The sequence below is a fragment of the Salvelinus alpinus genome, chromosome 11 (assembly GCF_045679555.1).
Source record: "Salvelinus alpinus chromosome 11, SLU_Salpinus.1, whole genome shotgun sequence".
Lineage (NCBI taxonomy): Eukaryota > Metazoa > Chordata > Actinopteri > Salmoniformes > Salmonidae > Salvelinus > Salvelinus alpinus.
Window position 1 is genome coordinate 57,364,026 of NC_092096.1, and position 19,523 is coordinate 57,383,548.

At 43.2% G+C, this 19,523-nt stretch overlaps 1 protein-coding gene across 1 annotated transcript; it reads right to left on the minus strand.

The window, feature by feature from the left end:
• Positions 1-52: 52 nt before the first annotated feature.
• LOC139534545 (arf-GAP domain and FG repeat-containing protein 2-like) lies at positions 53-17,891 on the minus strand. Its single transcript, XM_071333749.1, has 13 exons — positions 17,221-17,891; positions 12,971-13,064; positions 11,259-11,374; positions 9,163-9,310; positions 7,648-7,768; positions 7,298-7,402; positions 6,302-6,526; positions 4,996-5,068; positions 4,682-4,725; positions 4,206-4,301; positions 3,843-3,962; positions 1,387-1,457; positions 53-1,080 (listed from the first exon to the last, which is right to left on the minus strand). Exons 1-13 carry the CDS (start codon positions 17,385-17,387, stop codon positions 1,033-1,035), a joined length of 1,428 nt encoding a protein of 475 aa, XP_071189850.1. The 5' UTR covers positions 17,388-17,891; the 3' UTR covers positions 53-1,032.
• Positions 17,892-19,523: the final 1,632 nt, after the last annotated feature.

A 19,523-nucleotide genomic window follows, 5' to 3' on the forward strand; every position in this document is an offset into this window, starting at 1 on the left:
TATTATGGAATATTTTCTCTCTCTCACACACCGAATAAAGAACTAGACACTGTTTAAAGACGAAACAAATATTTAAATTTATGAACATGGACACATCATCAGAAACACTTGCTCAATAGAACTCTTTCTTTTGTTTGCAAGAGATCAATTTCATCTCCATATTTTCACCCAAAATAACAAACATTTGGTCCATTACAGGGAGAAATAAAACAGTTCTGTTTTGAAAATAGCTTTTACATTCAATAGTATCTCCTCTTGAAGCCCTCCAAGCGCATGCAGCCTGAGACTGAAACACAAATGATTTACTCAAGACAAAAACTGACATAAAACAATACAAACGTGGTTTCCACATACATACACACAGCACATGGGGGTAAAGACAGGCTTGTCTGTAATGTCCTCCTATCTACATGCATTAGGAGGATGTTGTGTTAAGGCTGCCATAACCATCACTAAGGGAAAAAAATGCTTGCTTGTCATAATTTTTTCCTCGTCTTGTTCAGCTCTCATAGCCTTGAAGTGGGATATCTCTCCCTTCTGTAACTTGATACACACTGACTGACTGACTGACTGACTGGACTGGCTAGTTTTGGGGAGTTTTTGAAGGCCGTTTGCAGAGGTGGCTCCAAAAAGCAAGCCGAATGTGATGATTTGGCGTACTGTTGTTGCACAAAAGCGGGACATGGGAGAAACAGCGAAGTGTGTGTGTGTGTCTTGTTGATGGCACCCACTGAGCCCTGAGGTGGATTCTATTGTCATACAAACACCTTTAATATATGGTCACTCACAGACACACACACACACACAGGCACGCACTTGTACACGTTATTTCAACGGATCAACATTACTGTACAGAGACTCCACACACACACACACACGTACGTACAGGGGAGAGGAGAGGAGCCTGCATGAATGTTTCCCCTCTCTCTGAAGGCGAAAATACTCTAGAGGCATTGAAATGGCAGCAGCTCCTAAAGTTCACTGGTCTTCATGTGCCCAGGGATGGTTGGGGGGTAGCCGGGGGCGCCGCTATCAGATGAAAGGGTTTCGCGACGTTCCTCTACTCGGGTAAACATTCCCCTGAGAGATGGCAAGAGAGAGGGAGGGAGAGATGGAAAGACAGGGAAAGGGTGAGGGAGATATGGAAAGAGGGAAAGGGTGAGGGAGAGATAGAAAGAGAGAGGGTGAGGAGAGATGGAAAGAGAGAGAGAGAGGGAGGGAGATGGTGAGTTCCTGCTGTACATCTACATCACCAGAAAAGCCCTCCAATGCCTTTTGAATGAAGCATTAGCAGCTAGCGGTCCAAATCCCCAACAAACTGTGCAAATCTATTGAAGTACACTCAATGCTTATTGTAGTGTTGCTGTGGTGTGGTGTGGTACTCACAGTGAATGGGTTCACTGACATTGGACGAGGAACTTTGGGTTGAGAGTCCGATGCAGGGAAAGAGGTAAAACCTACAAACCCAATAACACCCCAAAATCAGAGATACATTAGGACCAAAGACTAATACATCCAATACTAGTCTGACAAACATAGAACATAGAATAATTACTAGAATAGACAACACCCCTCAGACCATGGAAGTTTCACTCATTCTAATTCCATGGGTTCTAACTCTATATTTGGGGACTGAGTTGGTATTATGTAAGCATGGGAGAAGACGCTGTGATCATCATTAGCTGTGATGTTGGCTCCTCTTAGGGTTTGAGGAGGCAGAGTTGATTTTGATCACAGGCCAAACCCCATACATAACAGATGACATGGTATGCTGCTGCAGCCAAGCCAGAGAACACATCCATGCAGCACTGCAGTGATGAACTGTTTTGTTTCTTGGCAAAGCATGTACTGTACTGTAATTTGTATATACAGTATATCATAAAAGTGAGTACACCCCTCAGATTTTTGTAAATATTTGAGTATATCTTTTCATGTGACAACATTGAAGAAATGACACTTTGCTACAATGTAAAGTAGTGAGTGTACAGCTTGTATAACAGTGTAAATTTGCTGTCCCCTCAAAATAACTCAACACACAGCCAATAATGTCTAAACCGCTGGCAACAAAAGTGAGTACACCCCTAAGTGAAAATTGGGCCCAAAGTGTCAATATTTTGTGTGGCCACCATCATTTTCCAGCACTGCCTTAACCCTCTTGGGCATGGAGTTCACCAGAGCGTCACAGGTTGCCACTGGAGTCCTCTTCCACTCCTCCATGACGACATCACGGAGCTGGTGGATGTTAGAGACCTTGCACTCCTCCACCTTCCGTTTGAGGATGCCCCACAGATGCTCAATAGGGTTTAGGTCTGGAGACATGCTTGGCCAGTCCATCACCTTTACCCTCAGCTTCTTTAGCAAGGCAGTGGTCGTCTTGGAGGTGTGTTTGGGGTCATTATCATGTTGGAATACTGCCCTGCGGCCCAGTCTCCGAAGGGAGGGGATCATGCTTCAGTATGTCACAGTACATGTTGGCATTCATGGTTCCCTTAATGAACTGTAGCTCCCCAGTGCCAGCAGCACTCATGCAGCCCCAGACCATGACACTCCCACCACCATGCTTGACTGTAGGCAAGACACACTTGTCTTTGTACTCCTCACCTGGTTGCTGCCACACACGCTTGACACCATCTGAACCAAATACGTTTATCTTGGTCTCATCAGACCACAGTGTTAAGTTCATGTTTTAAGTATCCCTATAGTTCTGTTATTACGGGGCTATCACTCAGTCAAGAGTGCGCATGCGCAGGAAGTCTTGTCGTTGATGGACCTGGCCTTGAGTGTAATGGCTACTTGTAGTGTGTTCATATAGTATAGTAAACTTTGTTAAACTGGAACCTCGTCGTTGTGTCATTTCGAGTTAACACACAGGACATGGTTCCAGTAATCCATGTCCTTAGTCTGCTTGTCTTCAGCAAACTGTTTGCGGGCTTTCTTGTGCATCATCTTTAGAAGAGGCTTCCTTCTGGGACGACAGCCATGCAGACCAATTTGATGCAGTGTACGGCGTATGGTCTGAGCACTGACAGGCTGACCCCCCACCCCTTCAACCTCTGCAGCAATGCTGGCAGCACTCACACGTCTATTTCCCAAAGACATCCTCTGGATATGACGCTGAGCACGTGCACTCAACTTCTTTGGTCGACCATGGCGAGGCCTGTTCTGAGTGGAACCTGTCCAGTTAAACCGCTGTATGGTCTTGGCCACCGTGCTGCAGCTCAGTTTCAGGGTCTTGGCAATCTTCTTATAGCCCAGGCCATCTTTATGTAGAGCAACAATAATTTTTTTCAGATCCTCAGAGAGTTCTTTGCCATGAGGTGCCATGTTGAACTTCCAGTGACCAGTCAGTATGACGGAGTGTGAGAGCGATGACACCAAATTTAACACACCTGCTCCCCATTCACACCTGAGACCTTGTAACACTACCGAGTCACATGACACCGTGGAGGGAAAATGGCTAATTGGGCCCAATTTGGACATTTTCACTTAGGGGTGTACTCACTTTTGTTGCCAGCGGTTTAGACATTAATGGCTGTGTGTTGAGTTATTTTGAGGGGACAGCAAATGTACACTGTTATACAAGCTGTACACTCACTACTTTACATTGTAGCAAAGTGTCATTTCTTCAGTGTTGTCACATGAAAAGATATACTCAAATATTTACAAAAATGTGAGGAGTGTACTCACTTTTGTGATATACTGTATATAGAACACCAAATGGTAAACACTTTTTGTGTGCTCTTGTCCTATACAGTTGGAGAAAATTCTCAAAATAATTTTGTCCGAGAATAGAAAAAAATTGCATGAGAATTAGAATAGACTTATAGTCCACTTATACTTGCCGTTGGCTTCCTGGTTGTTGGCATGCTTGTGTGGAAATGCATTTTGGGTAGCGGGAGTTGGGAAGGTGGAGGACGGAGGGAACACTGAGGTTGGAGAGCTGACGAACCCACTGGAGTCACCTGCATAGGGAAACACAACATAAGGGTGTTAAGTCACACACATTACATTGAAATATTACAATAAACCAAGAATCCAGGGGTCCCAAATCTCCAATGTAACTGTTTGTTAGTGATTTTTAAACTACATGAACTATTAACTAATGAAGACTGTCTATAAATTACTTGTATACAGTTACCCCTGTTACTGTACATTCTTGACCTTTGCCCCCAGGCTGAATAAGTAGTGCTCTGCTGGCAGCTTACCTCCTGAGGTGGACCTGTTGAAGGGGTTACTGGGGGACAGGGCAGGCTGCTGCTGCTGCTGAGAGCTGGAACTGGAGCTGAACGGGTTGGGGAAGTCTGAGACATGGAGGTAGGAGACAGAGAGACAAGGATAGTGAGAGAGAGACAGAGAGAGACAATAGTTCATGGATATGTTCAAGCCTTTCAAAGTCTTTCATGAAAAATATACACCTGCATGCAGGGGCGCAACTTTCACTGGGGACAGGGGGGACATTCTGAAATTGCATTTTTGTCCCCGCCAGTTTTATCATGGGAACGTGATACAAAACGAGGCAACGGTGTGCTTTAGGACCGGTAGGCTGTTGGGTAGGCTGTTTGGAGTGTTTAACCGACAGGTGAAAAAAATATATATAAAAAAAGATGTCCCCCCCAACTTCTAAAACAAAAGTTGCGCCCCTGCCTCCATGATTGATTAATATTTTTGTAACACTGCCTACTTGCAAATGTTTGGGATCCCGACACAGCATCCACGCCTGGAGAGCTGAAGAAGTCGGAAAAGAAGAGGAAAGACTTAGGACCAACTATATATTATTACATGCATGAACATTAAAAACAAGTCAACTTAATATTGCAGTTGCCTCCAGCTATGATGTGAGCCTGTCATGAATTACTAAACCAAGGGCATGCAGATATCCTGAGCAAATAAAACGATGTATTTGTACCGGGACTGGTGCACTTTAACAGAGTCTACACTTCTTCGATGCATTAAATAGGAACGTTAAGTGTATTTGCTTGACAGCGCATTCATTACCTGGCAGGAGTGGAACTGGAGGACAGGCGGTTCCCAAATAGGGTGCTATACTGGGGTAGTCCACCGGGGGGTGCTGAAAACACACATTCAAATAAATAGACGAACCATAGACGGGTTGGTTTTCTAGGTTTAACAACAAAACCGACGCGTGCACAACTATGGGGCAAAACAGACAGGGTTGTCTTAGATTGTTGACAACATGTAAACTATATTTTGTCTCCAAATGTTTATTGAAAACATAAATACATTTGCACAATGAGCACTTGTCTCTCAAATTCATCATTACAGTTGTTGGTTAGCTAGCTAGCAAATTTGAGCCAATATTAGCATAGACATGACATGAGTCACAACACCTCAAAACAAGACATGGTATCAATAAAAAGCTACAACGAGCTGAAACAAGCCACATACGATTCCCCACATGGCAGCTTCTTGTCATTGTTGCTAGCTATCAGACCTCTCTGAATCATAACACCATATGGCCTTCTGCCTCGTAATGTTGTCAGCCACCCAGTCTATAAGCACAGGGCTCAGCTGGAGGCTAATTTCAGAGATCACATGTAATTGATTTGATTTGACATAGGGTGCAAAGTTTCCACTCCCAGTGTGTGATTGGTCAAGGTATAACTATTGACTGTGCAGTGTAAAAAAAAACTTATAGTTCAATGCTATATTAATCAAAAGAAACTACACATAAATCTACCTACAGTATATTATTGCCCAGGGGAGAGATATTATGTATTGAATCATGGAAATATATGATGATATATGATGATATATGTTCAAACATGCCTAAGGCATTGTTCCTGCACATTTATGTTATCATTAGTTAGCAGTTAGTAGCATTGCTAAATCAAAACTGGAACATATTTCCAAGGTAGTCCTGTAACAACCCACCGGTTTAGTATTGAGTGCAGAAAACACAATGGGGTCATTCACTTAGTAAAACTTTGGCATTTAGAGTAAGGCATTATGCAATGTAGCTGACAATAATCTCACTCTCACTCACTTAGTCACACACACACACACACACAACTATGTCTTACTATACTTGTGAGGTCTTTTTTGGGATTCAAAATCCTATTTTACCTAACCCCTAAACTTTACCATAATCCTAAACCTAACCCCTAAGCCTAAAATAGCATTTGTACAAGTGAGGAACGGCAAAATGTCCTCACTTCTCTGAATTTTTGTTGGTGTACTATTCTTGTGAGGATTTCTGGTACTCACGAGTATAGTAAAATGTGTACACACACACACACACCCACCCTCTCCCACCCCCCACACACACTCCTTCTACCCTTACCTGTAGGTCCAGGTCCAGGCGACGTGTCAGAGAAGACACTGTTTAGTTGGGACAGGGCAGCGTAGCGGTCCTGGTGGTTTGTGTGTGTGTTTGGGCTGGGGGCTGGGGGGGTGATGCTGAGGGCACTGTGACTCTGCTGCTGGCTGAGCCCCCCCAAATCCACACTCAGAGACTTAGGGAAGGCCCTGAAGGGGGCTAAGCCCCCCGAGGAGGACACTGTACGACCTGAGAGGACCAAACAAAGATGGCTGAGATAAGGAAGGCTGGGGGTGAGTCCGAGATGGCACCCAATTCCCTATATAGTGCACTGCATTTGACCAGGGCCTGCAAAGTAGTGCACTATATAGGCAATAGGGTGTCCATGCATGTTTTTCCATCGTGACTTGACCATCCAATAGCCTCACTAAAACAAGATAGCAATAGAACCTCAATGGCTTATTGGGGAAATCCTAGCTTTGCACAAACGTATAGCATGCTACATGTATTAGCAGCCAGCAGGAGTTGAATGTGTTCCTGGATAGGGTCTGTCCTGGACAGAATCATAGCATACTTCTGAGCTGTGAAATACTATTGGGCCCCTGTTGAATGGGGCATTGTCCACTCTCTAAAAATAGTTTTATTCGTGTTATTTCTCTCTTTCCATCTATCTATCTCAGGGTACAGTGTGTCTCTGCCTGACCTGGCCAGTTCTCCGACCGGGGACTTTGAAGGGAGAAACGGACTAATCAGAATTAATAGCAGAAGAGTACAGGACTACTGGCGAGTAGGCACACCCACCAAGGCTATATTCTTCTGTTTTGTTCTATTCTATACCTCTGAATAAACATTCAGGACACAATCAATTACTGTACGGGTTAGTGCCATACCTGCTTAGTTAAATAAAGGTTTTTAAAAAACTAAAGTGAAGTTGTTTTTGAAAGTGCTACTGGCTAAGGAGGTAAAAGTTGAGAGAGAGAAAATTAGAGATATTTAAGTAGAGGAGGGTGTGGTCTTTACCTGAGGGTCGAGGGAGGGCAGGAAAGGAGGGGGCGTGGCTCTGGGGTCCCATCGTTGAAGACAGAGAGCCTGGACGTTGTCTCTCTATACCTCTCAGTAGAGACTCTGAGAGAGGAGAGAGAGAGAGAGAGAGAGAGAGAGAGAGAGAGAGAGAGAGAGAGAGAGAGAGAGAGAGAGAGAGAGAGAGAGAGAGAGAGAGAGAGAGAGAGAGAGAGAGAGAGAGAGAGAGAGAGAGAGAGAGAGAGAGAGAGAGAGAGAGAGAGGTGGAAAGAGAAAGAAGAAACGCGTCAAACAATGTTGCCTCAGGTTCCATTATTCATGGTACCAAAAAAGAATGTGAACAGTCCTACCTTTCAATGGGGGGTCTCTAAAACTCTGGGAGCGTGAGGGAGCACGGCCGGTAAACACATCAGCCCTCATGTCCGCAGGGGAGATGGCGGGGACTCTGTCCCCCCAGGACGAGAGCTGGGACTGGAGGAGAGGGGAGACGGGGGTGGGAACCAAACAGTGGGTGGGTGTATTTCTCCTCTGTGTTACATTATCTTCACTCTCTCTAACTCTATTAGTCTTCTCCACAGTAACACTTCTAACTCTATTACTCTTCTCCACAGTAACACTTCTAACTCTATTACTCTTCTCCACAGTAACACCTCTCACTAACTCTATTACTTTTCTCCACAGTAACACTTCTAACTCTATTACTCTTCTCCACAGTAACACCTCTAACTCTTACTTTTCTCCACAGTAACACTTCTAACTCTATTAGTCTTCTCCACAGTAACACTTCTAACTCTATTACTCTTCTCCACAGTAACACTTCTAACTCTATTACTCTTCTCCACAGTAACACCTCTCATTAACTCTATTACTCTTCTCCACAGTAACACCTCTAACTCTATTACTCTTCTCCACAGTAACACCTCTCATTAACTCTTTTACTCTTCTCCACAGTAACACTTCTAACTCTATTAGTCTTCTCCACAGTAACACTTCTAACTCTATTAGTCTTCTCCACAGTAACACTTCGAACTCTATTACTCTTCTCCACAGTAACACCTCTCATTAACTCTATTACTCTTCTCCACAGTAACACTTCTAACTCTATTAGTCTTCTCCACAGTAACACTTCTAACTCTATTACTCTTCTCCACAGTAACACCTCTCATTAACTCTATTACTCTTCTCCACAGTAACACTTCTAACTCTATTAGTCTTCTCCACAGTAACACCTCTCATTAACTCTATTACTCTTCTCCACAGTAACACCTCTCATTAACTCTATTACTCTTCTCCACAGTAACACATCTAACTCTATTAGTCTTCTCCACAGTAACACTTCTAACTCTATTACTCTTCTCCACAGTAACACTTCTAACTCTATTACTCTTCTCCACAGTAACACTTCTAACTCTATTAGTCTTCTCCACAGTAACACTTCTAACTCTATTAGTCTTCTCCACAGTAACACTTCTAACTCTATTACTCTTCTCCACAGTAACACCTCTCATTAACTCTATTACTCTTCTCCACAGTAACACTTCTAACTCTATTACTCTTCTCCACAGTAACACCTCTCACTAACTCTATTACTCTTCTCCACAGTAACACTTTTAACTCCATTAGTCTTCTCCACAGTAACACTTCTAACTCTATTAGTCTTCTCCACAGTAACACCTCTAACTCTATTACTCTTGCTTTCTATCAATCTCTCCCTCCTTTCTCTCTCCCTATCTCTTCATTCTTTCTCTCCCCCCTTTCCTCTTTACTTTCTCCTTCAATTTAATTTAATAAAGCTTTATATACATGAAATATCCCTCTGCCTCTATAGCATCTCCTCAATCCATCGGAGGAGTTATGTATCTCACCAGTGTGCGTATGGGTCTGGCGGAGGGGGGCATGGCGTGGGATGGGGCCTGGGCGGGCGGGGGGCCGTGAGAGGAGGGTAAGGCCTGCAACCCCGGCGGGCTCCAGGGTCCCTCCACCTCCCTCCGGCTCTTGTTCTTCGAAAAATGCCTGAAAAAAAGTTCCATGTTGCTGTGACTACATTTGAAGAAGAGATTTTATTTCAATGAGACTAAACTAATAAAAAATAATTTTCCCAATGTAAGTAAATGCATTGTGCTAAAAATGATTTGAATGGACATTTAACACATTCAACTCAGTGTACAACTTTGAGTTGGGATGAGTTCGAAATAGGTGGTACGTCTGACATATACAGTTGACGTCTGAAGTTTACATACACCAATGTTGGAGTCATTAAAACTCGTTTTTCAACCACTCTACAAATTTCTTGTTAACAAACTATAGTTTTGGCAAGTCGGTTCGGACATCTACTTTGTGCATGACACAAGTCAGTTTTCAAACAATTGTTTACAGACAGATAATTTAACTTATAATTCACTGTATCACGATTCCATGGAGTCAGAAGTTTACATACACTAAGTTGACTGTGCCTTTAAACAGCTTGGAAAATTCCAGAAAATTATGTAATGGCTTTAGAAGCTTCTGATAGGTTAATTGATATCATTTGAGTCAATTGGAGGCGTACCTGTGGATGTATTTCAAGGCCTAACTTCAAACTCAGTGCCTCTTTGCTTGACATCATGGGAAAATCAAAAACAATCAGGCAAGACCTGAGAAAAAAAAGTAGACCTCCACAAGTCTGGTTCATCCTTGGGAGTAATTTCCAAACGCCTGAAGGTACCACGTTCATCTGTACAAACAATAGTACGCAAGTATAAACGCCATGGGACCACGCAGCTGTCTCCTAGAGATGCCATGGGACACGTTCTGTCTCCTAGAGATGAACGTACTTTGCTGCGAAAAGTGCAAATCCATCCCAGACCAACAACAAAGGACCTTGTGAAGATGCTGGAAGAAACAGGTACAAAAGTATCTATATTAACATAACCTGAATGGCCGTTCAGCAAGGAAGAAGCCACTGCTCCAAAACCGCCATAGAAAAGCCAGACTACGCTTTGCAACTGCACATGGAGAAATGTCCTCTGGTCTGATGAAACAAAAATAGAACTGTTTGGCCATAATGACCATCTTTATGTTTGGAAGAAAAAAGGGGAAGCTTGCAAGCTGAAGAACACCATCCCAACCGTGAAGCACGCACGGGGGTGGCAGCATCATGTTGTGGGGGTGCTTTGCTGCAGGAGGGACTGGTGCACTTCACAATATAGATGGCATCATGAAGAAGGAAAATTATGTGGATATATTGAAGCAACATCTCAAGACATCAGTCAGGAAGTTAAAGCTTATTTGCAAATGGGTCTTCCAAATGGACAATGACCCCAAGCACACTTCCAAAGTTGTGGGGAAATGGCTTAAGGACAACAAAGTCAAGGTATTGGAGTGGCCATCACAAAGCCCTGACCTCAAGCCTATAGAACATTTGTGGGCAAAACTGAAAAGGCGTGTGCAAGCAAGGAGGCCTACAAACCTGACTCAGTTACACCGGCTCTGTCAGGAGGAATGGGCCAAAATTCACCCAACTTATTGTGGGAAGCTTGTGGAAGGCTACCCGAAACGTTTGACCCAAGTTAACCAATTTAAAGGCAATGCTTCCACATACTAATTGAGTGTATGTAAACTTCTGACCGACTGGGAATGTGATGAAAGAAATAAAAGCTGAAATAAATCATTCTCTCTATTATTCTGACATTTCACATTCTTAAAATAAAGTGGTGATCCTAACTGATAGGGACTTTTTACTAGGAATAAATGTCAGGAATTGTGAAAAACTGAGTTTAAATGTATTTGGCTAAGGTGTATGTAAACTTTCGACTTCAACTGTAGATATCTTTATGGAGATATGATATCTTTATTGATTTTTTCACATTTACATTTACATTTAAGTCATTTAGCAGACGCTCTTATCCAGAGCGACTTACAAATTGGTGCATTCACCTTATGACATCCAGTGGAACAGCCACTTTACAATAGTGCATCTCACCATTTCTTCTTCTCGTATTTGTCCTGGAGGAACTCCTTGAGCTTCTGTGAGTCCCTTGTGTCGAAGCATGCATCTGTCTTTGGCTCAAAGACACACAGCCAGGTCCTCCTCCCCACCTACACACGTGCAGAGCCGCAGATACACGTACGTGCGCACAGACAAACACGAACACACAAATAATGATGCAGAACATCAACAATAGGCACCACACATACACACACAGTCTTGTACAACTAACCTTGTGGGGACACACAAGTCAGTCCCATTCAAAATCCTATTTTCCCTAAAATCCTAAACCTAATCCTGAATCTCACCCTAACCAGTACCCTTACCCTAACCTTAAACCGAAAACCTAACTTTAACCCTAAACCTAACCCTAGCTCCTAACCCTAAAACTAACCCTAGCTCCTAACTCTAAAACTAACCCTAGCTCCTAACCCTAAAACGAACCCTAGCTCCTAACCCTAAAACTAACCCTAGCTACTAACCCTAAAACTAACCCTAGCTCCTAACCCTAAAACTAACCCTAGCTCCTAACCCTAAAACTAACCCTAGCTCTAACTTGAAACCTAATTCTATCCCTACCACTAATTATATCCTTAACCCTAAATGCCCTAGAAATAGCATTTGACCTTGTGGGGACCAACAAAAAGATCCCCAGTTGGTCCAATTTTCATTTGTTTACTATTCTTGTGGGGACTTCTGAACCCCACAAATGTAGTTAAACATTTCTGTACACACACACCAAAATAATAATGTAGAAAATGAACAATAGACACATCTGCCTACCAACACATTAGTTAACATGCTAGTCACATGCTCTGATCGACACTACTGTAGCTCACTGACTAATTATGAATCACCAACATGCAACACATTAATCTAACCAAATCTGACTATCCAGACTTTTCTACCTGATATCTGTGCAATGAATCAGACACTCATGCACGCACGCACACATTAATTAATTTCTAATGAAATTGTGTTATGTAAACTTTGTAAAGTTTGATCCCTTTCACTGCAGACACGCTCTCTCACCACACACACACACACACACACACACACACACACACACACACACACACACACACACACACACACACACACACACACGTTCTCTCTTTCCCTCACACACACACAGTGATGAGGTGGTTTGTGTGTACAGTAACTGCGATGTTCGATCCGATTCACTGCACAAATTGGGCAGAGCACCTACATTCCTCCAGAAAAAGCCTGTAACCACCAAACAGTGCTACACTCTATTGGTCTGACTGGTACAAGAGAGGGAAGCATCAAGCATCCTCTTCTATCTCATAAAGATGGATGAGATTTTAGCTGGACCTTATTTAGTCTAGTTCACATTAAAAAACTATTCCTTAGACAGAGACAGATTCATCCATCTCATGTGGCCTCAATCCCTCTCCTGGTGGCCTCGGCCCAAGGATGTACATTTATCATTTATGATATCTATTTATAATATATATATAATCTATTCTTGCTCTATTCATCCTGGGACATGTATATATTGAATACTGAATGTTAGGAGTCCAAGTATGCCTCATGGTTGTGTTTTGTTCACCTTTTCCTGCTGTTGAAATCTTGAAGTATCCAGCTGAGATTTGAGCATTATGCCCAGAATTGAAATGAGGTGGGTGAAATACAGGTGTAATACTGTTAAGTCCCGCCTACAAGCCCACCTGACTGTCACTCACCTCATTGCCATGGTTTTGCAGAAACTCCACTTCCTGTTGGGAGAAGGTTGTCATGGAGATAGACTTGACTCTGTGGGGAGGGTTGAGTCCTCTCCTGAGAGAAGAGAGAGATTGGAAAAAGAGAAACCGATAAAAGAGATATGTAAGATATGTGAAAGGGGGCAAACCACATTTATAACATACATCGCTAAAGACGACCAATTGTGATACAGCATTTAAAAGAGGAAAGGGATGTAGAGGGTATTTAAATTGTTCAAAAAAATGGATGCAATGACAGGTGACTGTGAGAAAAAGTGAAAATGAATTGTTACCGTGAAAATGGCCATAGTGAAAATGTATACAGTGTAGAGAAGGCTTACACAACAGTACATAATATTGTGCTCATTCACTGTTCTTTGGAGTGAGACAGCCAGTCCAAGACTCTAAACCTGTGCTAAAATCTCACCGCTGCGAATTAGTGAAACCTTGCGAAATGTCTCTCAGCCACAGCCTATAATCTGTTGGGGATCTGAGCTATGGTCTACATGCAGAATACAATACATGAGCCTGAAGAGAACGCCAAACCTGGAGCCATGCCGAAATGAAACGTAACACGAGCGCGACTACGAGCACGCCTGAAAATGATAAGGTAGTCTGATTAACTGTAGCATAGGACACCAAGGGGAGGAAGAGACACATGTTAAAGTTTCTTGTCAATACTCAAATGTAACAGCAGCATCCTAAAATTGAATCTGCAGATGCAACATACTGGTTAATCATTATCTGCATGCACAGCCTGGTCTCATAAACCTGACCTAACATAGTAATCAAATCAGATCACATTTTATTGGTCGCATACACATATTTAACAGATCACAGGTGTAGCGCGGATGTAGCAGGTGTAGCAAAGTGCTTATGTTCCTAGCTCAAACAGTGCAGTAATACCTGACAATACACCCACATCCCCAAAATCTAAAGGAACTAAGAGATATATAAATATTAGAACGAGCAATGTCAGAGTCCGGATAAAACAGTATGTAAACATTACTAAAGTGACCTGTGGTCAATGACTATGTACATAGGGCAACTGTCACAGCTGCTCCCGCTCTTCCCCCCAGGGGCTCGAGGGCGTCAGGCTCCCCAGCATTGCGCACTCCTGCCACCATCATTACGCCCACCTGCCATCCCCCATCAGTGTATTATTGGACTCACCTGGACTCAATCACCTGTTTATTACCTCCCCTATATTTGTCAGTTCCCCATCTCTGTTCCCCGCTGCTGCAATGATTGTCGTTTGTCATTGTGAATCAGTGTGCTGACCTTGTTAATGTCTTGCTCTTTGTCTGTTCCTAATTAAATGTCAACTCCCTGTACCTGCTTCTTGTCTCGGCGTCGGTCCTTACAGCAACAGTCTCTAAGGTGCAGGATTGAGCCGGCCTAGTAACAGTGACTAAAGTTCAGGGCAGGGTACTGGGCCGGGAAGTGGTGACTGTTTAACAGTCTGAAAGCCTGGAGATTCGGGATGCACCGATATTACATTTTTGTCCGATATCCGATATTTTCCTTGCCCCCCCCAAAAAAACGATATCGGTAACCAAATTTTAAAATTTGTGCGGCCTTTTAAGAATTCTAGTACAGTTAAATAGTTGCAACACACACACACTGAGCAAAAAGTTATTTTGTTGGCATTTACGTATGTCCCCATTACCAGTAAAACAAAATCAAAACCTATTTCTTTCACTTACTTGCTGTGCTGTTTCGTTGTTCATTTGTTCAGTCTCAACCAGGATTTCGTCATACATGTCAAGCAGTGAAGTTTCAGCTCTGTCTGTCCGTGGCCTCTCTTCCTTGGTGCGCACTGTCACTGTGTCCGTTTCCATCTTGTCCAGCTGTGTCTGTAACATTTCACGTAAACCCTGTTTCTTGTCTGCATCGAAGTAGCGGTCCTTGTACCTAGCATCGAGCATGGTGGTGACAAATTAGAGGCTCAGAGAGAATGCCACCGAATCGCCTGTTCACAGCCTCTAGTAGAGTACTTTTCCAAGTTAACCGACGGTCTGTGTTGGCATTTTTGTTGAGCAGGCATTTCAATGCCATGACAGGTTATCACATCAGCTGCAGACGCAGTTGAGCTTATTTCTCGAGTCAGTTGTTCGAATGGAGCTAGGAGTGTTCATGTTTCCAAGTTTCAAACATGTTCAAACATGCAGTGGTATGAGAACCAGGACATTCCTGAGCATGCAATACGGCTTTCCTCAGTACGAAATCCTCGTGGACCCACTGTTCTGTCAGACTCATAATGCTCATGGGGCTGACATCGCTGGTCCAAATATCAGTTGTGAAGCTAATAGCAGTGACACCCATAGCAAGTAGCTCATGGATGCGAGTTTCAACAATACTATGTAACTCCGGTAGGGAAACATCTGAAAAGTAGTGCCTACGTGGTAGTGTGTACCGGTGCCCGACCAGTCTGCGAAAGCCAACATCATCCACGACAGAGAACGGTTGATTGTCAAGGGAAATTCATTCCATTATCTTGGCATTAATGGATTTCGCCTTTGCGTTGCCTCGCTGAAATGTTCTTACTCTTTCAAATGACTGCTCGACTTGTTGACTGCACGATCCACACAGCAGACATTGTGGGCTAGGTTAGGAATGCTGTGTTGCACGTGTAGCGCTATATTTTTCGTGGCGTCATTACGCCATCTACCTATGTTAGATTGGTATGCCCGTCAGCTTTGACATCGGTTTTGCACATTGGCGTTAAACTAGACATCCGATGTTGGCATTTTTAGCTAATATCGGCCAATTCCGATATGCTTACCGATATATTGTGCATTCCTACTGGAGATAGAAGCTATTTTTCAGTCTCGGTCCCAGATTTGGTGCACCTGTACTATCTCCGCCTTCTAGATGGTAGCAGGTTGAGCAGGCTGTGGCTCGGGTGGCTGAGGTCCTTGATGATCTTCTTGGCCTTCCTGTGGCATCGGGTGCTGTAGATGTCCTGGAGGGCAGGCAGTGTGCACCCGGTGACACTCAAATTATGTTACGATTGGTATGGTTACATAAGACAGAAGGTTAATTAAGGAAAAAAATTAAGTTGGGTGATTGGTCGGGGTGGATGGGTGGGCGTACACTGGGAACTTCTAGCAACCCAAAGGTTGTGTGTGGAAGTCTCATCACGGCCAACTTTAACGTTTTATCTAATTAGCAACTTTGCAACTACTTACTACTTTTTAGCTAATTTGTAACTACTTAGCATGTTAGCTAACACCTATCTCTACCCTTAACCCTTTAACTTAAGTCCTAACCCTAACCTTAACCTCTAACTTAGCACTTCTCGAACTCGGTACTCAGGACCCCAAGGGGTTGATGTTTTGGTTTTTGCCCTAACACTACACAGCTTGATGATTCATTGCTTATTTGAGTCATCTGTGTAGTGCTAGTGCAAAAAAACAAAACGTGCACCCCTTGGGGTCCCGAGGACCGAGTTTGGGAAACCCTGACCTAAACCCTAGCCTAACGAACATTTGCAGCCTAGCTAACATTAGCGTTAGCTACAACAAATTGGAATTCGTAACATATTGTAATGAAACAGCCGGGAGCAGGTCTCGAACCCTCGACCTTCTAGCCCGAGGTCCGGCACGCTATCGACTGTGCCGCAAAAGCATGCTCGTGCGGCAGAGTCGATTTCCGCGCTTATAAACCCAGGGTCGTTACACTACTCCCTCCTTTCAAAGAGCGCGTCCTCGCGCTAGCTTGGGACTCTACGTGTTACAGGAACGCCCTCACCGGCCAAGCACACGCACTGTCGTGGATACAAGGTCCGATCACTTCTGACACCAATGTAATGAAACAGCAGGGAGCAGGTCTCGAACCCTCGACCTCCTAGCCCGAGGTCCGGCGCGCTATCGATTGTGCCACAAAAGCATGCTCGTGCGGCAGAGTCGATTTCCGCGCTTATAAACCCAGGGTCGTTACAATATCATTTGTTTTGCAAATTGGTAACATATTGTAGAAATTGCAATTCGTAGCATATTGTACGAATTGCAATTCGTAACATATCATACAAAATGGATAATGGACACACACAAATGAACACCATTCTAATTGGAGAATACCAAATTTACATTTACTATGTTACGTCTACCCATGAGTCCGGGTTGGCATGCAATGGGCTTAGTTGTATAGTTTTATTATAACTGTAGGCATAAGTAGCCTAATAGCCTATGCGCAATATGCATGTTATAGAAGAAGCTATCCATACTTACAGCATTCCAGAGCACGACGTGCAAACGAAGCAGCCCACGGTGATATCGATGTAAGTCACCCCGGGTTGAGTGCACTCGAAGCAGTGTTTGTTTACTCCAGCCTGGGCCAACTCCCGGACCTTGCGGGCGCATATCTCTTGGTTGTCCCGATGTTTTCGGTTCGACATGTTGCTGTCTCGGCCCACTCTCCCCGCCTTTGGTCTGGCACAGACGACAGGCTCGTAGTGGTGAGCCGCTTACCACTGGCCCTCCGCTATCCTCTCTGATATATCCCTTCGTTTACAGTATATGTTACTCACGCCCGCATTATTTATGCAGCTCGCTTTAACGTGATTTGAGACCGATATTACATGCTTGCGTCAGGCTATTTCGTGTCTTTAGAAGAAGAAGTCAGAGGAGATCTTGTCATACTGTCAAACAGTTTTACTACGTCGTTATTTATTTATTAATAGCTGCGGTATTCTCTTCGGCAGTGGAAAAAGAAATATGTCTCGCTCTAAATATCTCTCTCCTCTCTCTGCTCGCCATACGAAGACGCATCGCTTTGGAATGGTGACAGATTTTTGGAACCCAGATTGCCAGCTAAGGAAAGGACAGAGGATCACACATAGCATAGAGCGGTAAATAAAATAACCAACAGAGAAGAGAAAAAATAAACCATTATATTTACGAAATTATATTCTATATGACTAGATTATTTTATGAGAGTTGTCTGATGAGAGTTTATTTTCACAGTAACACCAACACACATTTTATGCCTGTCATGGGGAGACTATATCCCGCCCATTGCATTATGACGTCCGAAATGAAAAAAATGTTTTAGCTGTCTTGAATTTGTTAACTCTTCACATCGATTTCCGATAAAACCCTATCCATTTAGAACAGTAAAAAGCAATATATGATAGGTTACTATACACGTCCCAAAGGGTTTACGCACGCGTCATTACGCACATGTAGTAATTAAACAGATTCAAGATAGATAGCCTACGCAAAGTAAATCCCTCTTTAACACTTGAGATTGGTTTCAGATGTTACACTCAGAGCAGATCAGCCAATGCATGTAATGTAATGATGTCTTTTGGTTACAAAGGAGAGCCATGTGCAGGCAGGTCAGGTGATATCGGCCTGGCTGAGTCCCTGCAGCAAATGTTACACAACTGTCATTTGATCCTACAAGCTTTTCTGATGGTGGTGTAGGATGTAAACATTGTAAGCCTGATTGCATACTATCTAGCAGCTTTTCAGCAGAGTAAGGCCTTTTAACAATATACATCTCTATTCTATTAATGTGAACATTGTGCTCTAATGTGTGTGTGTGTGTGTAGGCTATGTGTGTGTCTGTGTCTGTGTGTGTGTGTGTGTGTGTGTGTGTGTGTGTGTGTGTGTGTGTGTGTGTGTGTGTGTGTGTGTGTGTGTGTGTGTGTGTGTGTGTGTGTGTAGGCTATGTGTGTCTGTGTGTGTGTGTGTGTGTGTGTGTGTGTGTAGGCTATGTGTGTGTCTGTATTCATGTACATGTGTGTTGCGCCATGCAGAGAGACATAAATGATGGACCTAGATCAGCCACTGTAATGATAGGTCTGTGTAGGCCACTCACCCACAGACTAGCTACTGTGGCGTGCAGACCTCTCTGGTTACATAGAACTGTATGTTGTGTTGAGGTAGAGCTAATCTCGTGTTGCTCAAGGATATGTGAACCCTCTAGGAGATACAATATGTGTGTGTGTGTGTGGGTGCGCATGTGTCTGTGTTTATGTTAATTGGATGGCTTCTTGCCTCAGCAAGACAAAGTACAAGTATCTTCATTCATTGCAAGAAGTTGCCAAACAAGAATACACACCCTAACCACCCAAATTGTACCTCTTTCTAAACATTGGTATGGGATTAAGGGAGTATATGGCCCTTACCAAGCATAATTATCTCACATAAAAACCTATTGACCAAACTACATTCACTCTCACTATACGAATAAATCACAAATTGACTGGTTATTGGGAATACACATAAAAGACTGAACCGTTGGGAGAGAAAGTTTCTGTAATGTTACCTGTTTTTTTTGTGTTTTTTTAAATAAATAAATGTATTCTTAAAACTGCATTGTTGGTTAAGGGCTTGTAAGTAAGCATTTAACTGTTCTATTTGGCTCATGTAACAAGTAACATTTGATTTGTAACGTTCCCCTGATGTTTGTTTTCAACATACAGCGTTTTCAACTTACATATTTGACATACATGACATTGTGCATGTTCATTTATACAGTAATTATTATTCAACTTGTCCTCACCTGGGATTTGAACAACCTCTTG

What these genes read in the sequence shown, in the direction of transcription:
- LOC139534545 (XM_071333749.1), bottom strand. Translation starts at nt 17,387, where the DNA reads ATGTCGAACCGAAAACATCGGGACAACCAAGAGATATGCGCCCGCAAG. An exon ending in ACGTCGTGCTCTGGAATGCT is followed by an intron (nt 13,065 to 17,220) that starts GTAAGTATGGAT and finishes CTCTTCTCTCAG; the next exon opens with GAGAGGACTCAACCCTCCCC. An exon ending in TAGAGACCCCCCATTGAAAG is followed by an intron (nt 7,403 to 7,647) that starts GTAGGACTGTTC and finishes CTCCTCTCTCAG; the next exon opens with AGTCTCTACTGAGAGGTATA.